Raw genomic sequence first — 10,978 nt, 5'->3', positions numbered from 1 at the left:
GGCCTTAACATATGAAAGAGCACATGAAATGTGGTGTGCGAGTGCTATAAGAGATATGCAGCTGGGGAAGAGGTCTAAATATGATTGAAACATATTGTGTGAAATTTATAAAAATTCAATAAAAAATTTACTAACATTCAAAATTAAATAAGGAATTCAAAAAACATATAGGAATGTATGCTTATGATTACATAAAATATAAGACATGAAATGAAAGCCATCCAAACACTTTCATTGATGTTAATTTAAGGTGATTTCCAAATGAGAGATGTGAGGATATTTAATAAGGGCTGGCACACAGTAAGTACACAGTAAAAGCCAGGAGTCTGAAACAGTTCTTACAATATCCTCTCTAATCTACCAGTTGAGGGTTCCAATGTGATTCCTTTGGCTGTACTATGTTGGCAGGTGTGCAGGTCAGAACCAGCAATGCCACAATAACTGAGCACGCCAGTGTCCTGGACTGCTTGCTAATCATGTCAAGGGGCTCTCTGAAATGGGCAGTGTAGATTTCAGTGTCAGCTCTGGGAATGAGAATAATCCATTAACCATCTGGGACTTAGCCTTTGTCTGGCACTGAGCCACAAGCAGGTTGCCCCTGCCTGTCCTTTCTCTCTCCCAGCTGCATCTTATAAGTGCCTGCCCCTTTAACCACAGGTTGTCCAAACAGAAACTCTCCTCCCAAGGGATTATAATCCTCCCAGCTGCGCACTGCTCCTGGCCTTGATGGCATAGATACCACTAAACGAAGGGAAGAAAGAAGAGACTGGTGGGTGCAGAGCTGAATCTTTAGGAAGGAGCAGAAGGCCTTTCTGGATCAGCAGGACTATTTGCTGGTAAGGAAGACACATGTGACTATGTGGAGGGGACTTGAGTACAGCAGCAGAGGCAGGCTGTCTCATAAAGATGAGATCACTACAGACCCAAGGCCAGACAACTGTCTGTGATAGGTGAATGGACTGTCGTACTTTATGAAAATTGGTAGAAACTCAATAAAAGCCTGGGAGAGCCTTCCCTTGCATTGGCCAAGGAGATAACAAAAGTGGCTAGAATTTCTGCTTACAAGATGACTCTGGTAAATGAGTTTCCTCTCAGTGCTCTCATTCCCTTATGCCTACGATAGTAAATTATGTACCTGTGAAATTAAATTCCGTCTCCTAAGGCTTTGTGGAGAATTAAACAAGATACAACAGAAGGTGTTCACCTGAACAGGCAACTGTTGCTCAACAATTTTTCTACTATTAACATTTCTTTTAAAATTCTTGAAAATCACTATTTAGAAATTATTTAATTCAACCCTTTCACTTTTAAAGACATTGTTTGGAAATATTTTGATAAGCTTGTTTATAGCTACAAATCCTTCCAAAGATGATGTTTTAACGTAAAATACTCAGCAACCTTCAGATTTGACTGGGAATCACAAACACTTCCCACAGAATCCCAAGTCAGAAAATGTCTCCGTCCAAAGCAAAATGGTGGATATCGGAGTTCTGTGATCTCCTTATAGACCTATCTGTACCAAAGCTGTTCTTAAAAATCAAGTACTGACCAAAAAGATAGGAACAAAGAAATGTTATTAGTAAAAAGATCTCAAGTTCAATGGAAAACCCTGCTCAGTCATATTTGCATTTCTGATAGTTACCTAGTTTTGTGTATGCTCAGAACACAAGCAATGCCAAAATGTAGAGTCAGTCCAGATCTATTTACAATATATAGCTTTAGAATGTTGGGGTGTTACGTTGATGATTAGTTAAGATACAGAAAATAAAGCAATCCAAGAAAAATCCTTACCTTTCAATTTGGAGAAGATGGAGATGAGATTCCCCGCCCCCCGCCCCACCATAAGATCTGTCCACTATATTCTCTGCATTATTCTTTGAAAGCAAGAGTGTTCCGGGAGCCCGTGTACTGAAAGTCTTTCCAGTTCACCACTAAATTGAGGCTAAGGAAAGTTGAAATGATGGAGGTGAACACTAAACTGTTTCAGACAGGTGGGGGCTGGAATCAGTTCCAAGAACCACATACTGCCGCATTAGAATAGTCAGAGACGAAGGTTAGTGCTCCAATCCAATAGCGTTTGTACTTTTTTTTATTGACTAAATTTAGCCTTCTATCATAAACGGTGTTAGGGTTTGAATTTTGTTTCCGTTTTTGTTTTTCATGATAAGATCTCATTATGTAGTCCAGGTTGACCTCAAACTCATGAACTGCCTCCTCCCAAGTGCTGGGATTACAAACACCAGCCACCATGCCTTGAAGAGGTTTTATTTTTCATAGGTAACACTGAGTCCTAGCAAAGAACTAAGCACTGTAAGAGAGTATTCACTTAAGCCCATGACTAGCCCCTGCAGAAGGTATTATCATTACTCTATCGCACAGATGAAAATAAGAATTGAGATTAAGCAACTGGGAAAAGCCATTCAGAGAAACAAATTGTGGATGCAAGTGTGCATGTGTTCTATATGCTTGTGCATTTGTGTGTGTCTGTGTGTGTGTGTCGTCTGTGTGTGTGTGTCTGTGTCTATGTGTGTGTGTCTGTGTGTGTGTCTGTGTGTGTGTCTGTGTGTGTCTGTGTGTGTGTGTCTGTGTGTGTCTGTGTGTGTGTCTGTGTGTGGTCAGACCTAGGTCTCAGGGTTGCAAAGGGCGTTAAAAGGATGTTACTGTGGGCAAAGTTTATAGTATGTTTCTGTGTGTCTGTGTGTGTGTCTGTGTGTGTGTGTGTGTCGTCTGTGTGTGTGTCTGTGTGTGTGTGCTGTGTGTCTGACACACATAAATGCAGGTGCCTACAGAGGCCAGAGGCAATGGATCCTCTGGAGCTAGAGTTACAGGTGGTTGTGAGGTGCCCAACATGGGTACAAGAGCAGTAAGCACTCTTAACCACTGAGCCATCTCTCCAGTCCTGTTTTTGGTTTCTGAAAGTGGATAGTGCAGTATAGCTCAGGCTGGCTTCAAACTCAAGATCCTCTTGCCTCAGCCACCCAGGCACTAGGATAATAGGTATGTGCCACTACACATGACCTCGTGTACCTGTGTGTATGTCTGTGTGTCTGTGTGTGTCTGTGTGTGTGCCTGTGTGTCTGTGTGTGTGTCTGTGTGTGTGTGTGTGTGTTGGGAGGGGGACTAGGAGAGGGAATGGTGCCTCATTTTGTGCTACATCATGAGCATGGCCCACTCTGCTTCTCTTTTTTCCTCCCTTTATTGCTCATGATGCCACCCCTACATTTTCAGAACATTACCTGGGTCAGGTACACTCTCTTTTGTTGTTGTTTCTTCTTTTTCAAAATTATATTAATAATTATCAACGCACATTAATTGCACAAATTAATGGGTTTCACTGTGATGTGTCCATTAATGATCCCTCTTCCTACTTTGACATCAGGTAACATGTGACTAACTGTGCTACCAGACTTAGCTCTTCCAAGGTTATGGTAAACTTCATTTTTGTACTTCTTGTTTGTACCAGTGGAGTTGTCCAGACATCACTCCGAGCAGCAAAGGGGCACAAGAAGAGGGAGGAGCACACGGAACCCTCTGTTTGTGGTTTGTTTATTATCACCATGCTGCAGACACAGCTTCCCTTCATACCTGCAGTTTTCCACTCCATGCAAATTAACTTCTTATGATGAAAAGGCAGGAGGCTGAGGGTGCTCACTATGCACAGGAAGGCTTTACTGAGAAGGACACACAAAGGACACTATCAGAGAGGTTGAGGAGGTGCCACGTCAGAGCAGAGAGAAACTAACCTTGCCTCTCCACCACAAGCTAGATGACCTTGGGAAGCTGCTGTCGTTTGCAACGGCCTTAGTGACTTCATCTGCAAAGTGCAAACAGTAGCTTTGGCCTTGGAAGCTTATTGTGAGTGTGGAATGATCTCAGGAACGCAAAATACTGGTCTCTCTAGAGCAAGTGCTTTGCGAACACTGGCTTTTATTAGGAGCCATGAGTCATGTTTTGTGCTAAAACTGGAACACATAACTTCTGTCCACAGCAGATAGGTTAGGCAGACAAGGCACATATATTATAAAAATACAATACTCATGTGTTAAAGTGTCAAAAAATTAAAAATGGTGACAGAACAAGGTACACAGCTGTCACCTGAGTGGTATAGGGTGCAAGTTGTGAAAACCATAGAATTAGAAATAAAAGATTACAAATGGAAGTCCAGAAATGGTGGGCAATTTTGCCAATGTCACAAAGCTAGTTTTTGAAGGAGTTGGAAATAAAATCTAGGTCTCCTGATTCATATGATAAAATTGTTCCACAAAATTGTACCACAACATCACCAAAACAGCTATAGTTAACAACTAAAAAGGGCTTTCTTGCAAGTTATGCATTTTACATGAATTACGTCTTAAATCTTGAGAATAACCTTATGAAGGAGTTATTACATTTTCCTCATTATGCTAATCAGAACATTACAGGAAGATAAGTAATTTTCCCAAAGTCTTATAGCCATAAAGTGTGTGAGCCAGAATGTCAATGAAAGTTTTCAGTCAATTGCAATGGAGGATTTAAGGGCAGAGTAGCCAAAATCTTGGGGACTGGCAGGCCACATCTTCATACTGGAAGTGGGCATTGATGAGAAGAGAATGGAATGGCTTTACTGGAGGAGGAAATTCAAGCAGAGAAATTAGAAGATACTGTGAATCCAAAGTTTAAAGTGCTGGGGGCGTGGGGAGTTGAACTTCAATCCAGGCAGCAAATAGTCCATTTGCTTGTGATTTCCTTAGGGAGACGGTAGGGACAGACATTGGGGGCTTGACAATTCTATAGTTGTCTGGGTTTTTAGGATTATGCTGGTCACAGGCAGAATGGAGAGTCCAGCGCCAAAGACACTAGTCAGTGCCTAATGATGACAGCTCTGTATAACAGTGGGTATACTTCGGGGCTGGAGAGATGGCTCAGCAATTAAGAGCACTGACTGCTCTTGCAGAGGACCCAGGTTCAAGTCCCAACACCCACATGACAGCTAACACCTGTCCGTAACTCCAGTTCCAGGGGATCCGACGGCCTCTTCTGATCTCCGCAGGTATTGCACAACAAGGATGCACCTACCTACATACAAGCAATACACTCACACACATAAAATAAAAATAATAAAATATTTTTTAAACAGTGGGTATACTTAAGAGTCCACTTCCCGATTCCAGCTGACACTCTCCACCCATTGCTCCCTACAGCCATTTCCGACTGTGTGTCAGAAGACAAAGTCCTTCAGGAATCATGAAGGTTTTCTTCCACTACCAGAGGTTCAGATTCATCTGGCTTGCTAAGCCAGCTGGCCGGCACTTCCACAGGAATCACCAGTTTTGCACACCTCTGACTCTTGCTGACTTTGAAGCTATAAACCGCTGTGAGAAGCCATTGCCCAAGAACTTTAACTTTGCTGGAGATGTGCTGGACCAGTGGTCCCAAAAGGAGAAGGTAGAAGACAGTGGGTTTCCACTGGCTCTCATGTTCGCTTGTCTCTGTCTTCCATGTCCTTGCTCTGTGGTCGGCCTGTCAAGTTCAATTCAGTTCTTTCACTCCGTTGGCTCCTGTTGTTTTCTAATTGCCCTACTCCCCTAGAGAACTCAGATCCTCAGATCCATATGGCTTCTCTGGAGTCTTACTGGTCCTGCCACTCCCCTCACCCACTACACACTGTGGTCACTCACAGAGCTATGCATCTTCCCTACTTTTTCTTCTTCATGTCTCACACAGCAGCTCTTTGGGATGGTCATAGGCTTATCATAAAAGTAGTCTGCGCTTTGGTTTTTATGAATATAGCTACCACTGGAATATTTTAGTGAGAATCACAACTTGGGAGAAATAAAGCAAGCAGACTTTGCAGAATGTCTACAGCCCGCTGCAGAAAAAGGTTCCTGCCTTCTGCCCCAGGTCCTTGCCAGGCTCTGAGCTAAGCACTTTATCAGTCACAATGCAGTTCAGAACCTGCGCCTCAGAATATGAAGTTAGGTCTTAAATATGTAAGGGATTAAATGTGGTAAATTAATAATTCCTATTAACTAGGGGAAAAGTCTTCCTTAAAAGTCATGGAGTCTTTAATACCTAAAATTTGCTGAACTCTCTTGGGCAGAGAGACAGAAACTAATGATCTTTGGAAGGAATTTAAAAGCACAGTTTTGTCTTCACTATATATATGTTTTTCTGCAGCCTGTTTTAGACCAGTGGTACTCATTTTCTTATTCTGGTGCTAATTAATTACATGTGTTTTCTTAGGTAAATGTACAAAAATCAATGCATAGACAATTATAAAGTACAGTTCGATTGTGCAAGTATGGACAAATCTGGTAGAAATTTTGGTGATTGAGGACTAAGAAATACCTATATTATTTCACATGTCATTTCATCAATTTCCTTAGCCGCCCTGGGAGGTTTTACATAATGAACTTAACCTCAGAAAATTTAATCTACTTATCCAAAGACACACTACTTCAAAAGAATGTGAACTGAGTTCCTAATCTTGTAGGGCTTATATCTATAGGGCAGGGTTCTGTAATATAATACGTCCCAGTGTAGAGGAGTCACTTAGAATACCAGCACAATGCTGAAGGAACACAGAAAAGGGTGGGGCACGGGGAGAGAATAGGCCTCTAGGAAAGGCTTACTGACAAATGAAATACAAACTGAACTTTCAGGTTTTACCAAGTAGAGAAGGGAGAAGTATTCTAGACAGAGGGGAAAACATGGAGTAATACATAAAGGTAGGTAATACATAAAGCAAAGAGGTTTTCAACATGGGTGGCTTAGTTTATAGAATGATAGGTAAAAGCTTCTTCCAGAAATTACTGAATCAATGAATGCCTACCTCTGCCCTATTTCTGTGACCTGTGAAACTCACACCTCACCGTTGAAGTAAAATTAGCTATCAAAATCCTAATCAAACTAAATTCATTGAGGTTTTTTAGTCAGAAAAAAACTGAATTTATGCTAGAAAGAAATTTTATTTGCAGAATAAAGGTGAGCTTGCAAAACTGTGGTAGAGGCTGGAGAGTCGGTCTCAATGAGGGCAGGAACCTGGACAGCTCCATGGGGACATGTCCATGTACATGTTTTGTCCAATCATTTTATATCTTTTGGTTCCTCTCAGAAAACTCAAAGTCCAGGGAGAAAATATCAGATTGACTCAACCTTGATAACATGCCCATTCCCTGTTGAGAGAAGGCAACTTCCCTGAAAGGTTTTGACACCAAGGCTGTATTGAATCAGAGAGGAGGTTTTCACCACAGGCAAACTGAGGTATTGTTACTAGAGTGCACAAGGTATGGAGGATGAGGGACAGCAGATGTCTTATCTGAAAGTAACCGGTCATATCTGCCTTCTCTGTTAGTCAGCTTTCCATCACTGTGATAAAGGGAAGAAAGGTTTACCGTGTTCCGTGGTTGTAGAGATTTCTATGTGTGCTCAGTTGACCCTGTTGTAGCACAGTACCTACCTCACAGGGAAAATACACAGCAGAAGAGGGCTGCTCACCTCAGAGCAGCAGGGAAAAAATGAATGTGAAGAAAGGTTCAAGGTTTCAACATCCCCTTCAAGAACATGTCCCAGTGACCTCATTTCCTTTCACTAGGCTCCCTTTCCCAAAGGTTCCACCACCTCCAATAGAGCCATGGGCTGGGGACCAAGCCTTTGCCACATGGGTCTTTGAGAGACACCTCCAAATCATAGCATGTTTTCCTCTCCTTCCCATGTGTCCCTGACCAGTCGGGGGAGAGACCAGACAGTCTAGCCCTGTGGTGGGTGACTGGCAAAGGAGATGAGGTGAAATGGAGCTTCAGAGAACTGGGTTCCTTGTCCCGAAAGGCTGCCAATGTGCTCACCAAGTCCTGTGGCCTGCAGAGAGGAGACCGAGTGGCTGTGATTTTGCCTCGCATCCCTGAGTGGTGGCTCATCAATGTGGCTTGCATGCGAACAGGTCAGTGTTATAAAAGAAACATTTGTAAATCATGCAGAAACACAAAGACTGAAATGAGAATTTTCTAAAATTGTAGCTTTAACTAAAGGTACCCTTATAGAAGACCCCCCCAAAAAAAAAAGACAGTTGAAATGAAGAGCTACTTTAAGCAGTTGATAATATTGTGATGACCATTTTGCAAGAGAAGAAGTCAAGACACAAAAATGTTAAGACATTTATCCAATGGGCTGGAGAGATGGATCAGCAGCTAAGAACACTGTCTGCTCTTACAGAGTACCTAGGTTCAATTCCCAGCACCCATATAGGTTCTAACAACCATCCAGGGGACCCAATACCCCCCTTTGCCTTCCACAGGCATTGATTATATGGGTGCACTTACATACACACAGGCAATACACTCATACACGTAGAAAATAAATAAATAAAAATAATAAATAAAATATACTTAAAAAGACATTTACCCAAAGTCATACAACTAGAAAGCTATAAAATTATGGAACTTGGGAAATGGCTGTGGGTGAAATGCTTGCTGCAGTCAAAAGAACCTAAGTCTGGATCCCCAATACCCACATAAAAACTGGGCATGGCAGGGCATGTGTCTGTAACCCCAGCACTGTGAGGCAGAGACAGGCAGATTCTGGGGACTCCTCAATCAGCCAAGTCTAGCCAAGACAGCAAGCCCTAGGATCAGTGAGAGACCCCCATCTCAGAAAATAAGGTGAAGTGATTGAGGAAGGAATCCCAATCTTAAGTTTTGACCTCCACACTCACCCTCACAGGTAAGAAAATGACTTAAGATTTATACACAAACTCTACAAAATCAAAAGCGGGCTCCAAGTTTAGCTACAGTGCTGGATTGTGCCTTCTTTATTCCCAAAACCCAGAGTTTCCTTCTCTGAATGTATATCTGGATTCTCTCTGACATGAAAATATGAAAAAAGAGAAAACATTTAGAATGTAAGGACTTATAAAAATATGGAGGACTATGGATCCCAGTTGGAAAACCTCCACCTCTTTCCAGTCAGATGGATTAATATATCCAATTACACATTTTTCCTGAAGTAGTAATACAGTGCACCCTAAATAAAAATGTCTTCTTTCAGACAGAGGTCAGAAAACCATGAAGTGCAATGGCCTGTTTGGGGAAATGGAATTTTGATGGAAAACAGCCATGCATGCTCATGTAAATGTCGGTTCTATTTGTTCGGTAATAGCAAATATGCTAAGACCAAAGTTCATCGTATGGCCCCAATAGTTGAAAACATTCACTAGACCTTTTACCAAAAACCTTCACTGATTTCTTCTCTAAAACACAACATAAAGCTTAGGAACCAAATAAAATAAATAAGAATATTAAAGGATGGATAATTATAGAGAACAGATGATATTTGTGCAATGTTATTGACAGATATGTAAAAATGGAAACATCTTAAATAGAAATGATTAAATAATTTATAAATAAGCTAAGATGTAAGTTTAGTCAAGCTGTTGCTGATTGAAAGTTTGGCACCTCACATGATGGAATACCATTTAAGACAGTTTAGGACCAGTAAGATGGTTCGTTGGCTAAAGACGCTGCTTGCTGCTCAAGCCTGGTGACTTGAGTTCCATTCCCAGAACCAACATAAAAGTGGAAGGAGAGAACCAGCTCCACAGAATTGTCCTCTGACCTCCACATGTGCTCCCCAAAATAATAATAAATGTTAAAAAAGAATGAAGATGTTTTTAAAAATTAAAAAAGGGGCTGGAGAGATGGCTCAGTGATTAAAAACACTGCCTGTTCTTGCAGAAGACGTGGGTTTGAATCCCAGCACCCACATGGCAGCTAACAACTGTCTGTAACTCCTGTTCCAGGGGCTCCAACAGCCTCTTCTGTCCTCTGCAAACACTGCAAAACATGGGTGCACTTACCTACATACAGGCATAACACTCATACACATAAAATAAGAATAATAAATTTCTTCAAATTATTTTAAAAAATAAATAAGACAATCTGTAATAATAATACAATAATAAGGGTTTCATAGCAGTAATTTAAATTTTTTGCTACCAGTAAAGTAAAGCAGGAATATATAAAATATTTGCAAATATATAAAAGAATTTGCAAATGTGAAATCGATCGTGAGCTATAATAAGATTAAGGGTGATATGTCTGTCAAAGTAAGTACTTAACATTATTCAGTACAGCTTATTCAGATTATGAAATGCTGTGAATAACTAGCACACAAGCTAATGCTCTAAACAGCTAATTAGATGAAGGAAAGAGCTGAGGGTTTGTTTTCTCACGCAGAATCAGCAAATCTCTCATGCCACTTTTGAGATTGCTTGTACTACACCACATGGCAAAATATTCTTATTACTGGTAGGCATATTCAGTAAAACCTAAGACATTTTCTATTTAGCAAATATTTGCTATCTGAAATCCATTAGAAGAAGTTTCCCCTCAACCCCCGAGGTGGTGATCTATCCATTGAACATATTGCACCACAAATCCACCAAGGAAACCATATTTGTGAATCATTTGAACAAGTGGTTTATGAAATCCAATGGGGGCGCTGTGTGGGGGAGTGCAAATGGGTGAGTGGTCTAAATTTGATTAAGGTTTATTATATGAAATGCACAGAAACTCAATAAAAATATACATTAAAAAAGAGCAAGTGGTGCCGGCCGTGGTGGTGCACGCCTTTAATCCCAGCACTCAGGAGGCAGAGGCAGGTGGGTCTCTTCGGGCTACGGGGAGACCCTGTCTCAAAAAGACCAAAAAAAAAAGTGGTTTGTAAGAAAAATAATCATATTTTATAGCGAGTAGATATCCTGAGATCCTCCAATCTAGGATGTTTTCTTTATTTTCACATATTTATTCATTTTCTCAAAAGGGAATAATATCTAAAGCAGTCAAAAATATTCAATAAAGCCAGGCATGATGGCATATGCCTTTAGTCCTAGCACTTGGGAGGCAGAGGCAGACAGATTTCTGAGAGTTCAAGGCCAGCCTGGTCTACATGTGAGTTTCAGGACAGCTGGGGCAACAGGGAGAATCTGTCTTAAAAAGACCCCCCC

At 41.2% G+C, this 10,978-nt stretch overlaps 1 protein-coding gene across 1 annotated transcript in view; it reads left to right on the top strand.

The window, feature by feature from the left end:
- The first annotated feature begins 5,187 nt into the window (after positions 1–5,187).
- Acsm4 (acyl-CoA synthetase medium chain family member 4) overlaps positions 5,188–10,978 on the top strand; it is a 27,880-nt gene continuing 22,089 nt past the window's right edge. The window contains exons 1-2 of the mRNA XM_008843858.2: positions 5,188–5,424; positions 7,708–7,918. Of these exons, the coding sequence (XP_008842080.1) occupies positions 5,224–5,424; positions 7,708–7,918 (412 nt within the window). The 5' untranslated portion in view covers positions 5,188–5,223. The remainder of the gene's footprint in view (positions 5,425–7,707; positions 7,919–10,978) is intronic.

Source organism: Nannospalax galili, unplaced genomic scaffold (genome assembly GCF_000622305.1).
Source record: "Nannospalax galili isolate Female #2095 unplaced genomic scaffold, S.galili_v1.0 scaffold381, whole genome shotgun sequence".
Classification (NCBI taxonomy): domain Eukaryota; kingdom Metazoa; phylum Chordata; class Mammalia; order Rodentia; family Spalacidae; genus Nannospalax; species Nannospalax galili.
Note: the sequence above shows the minus strand (reverse complement) of the source record. Positions and strands in the feature narration are given on the sequence as shown.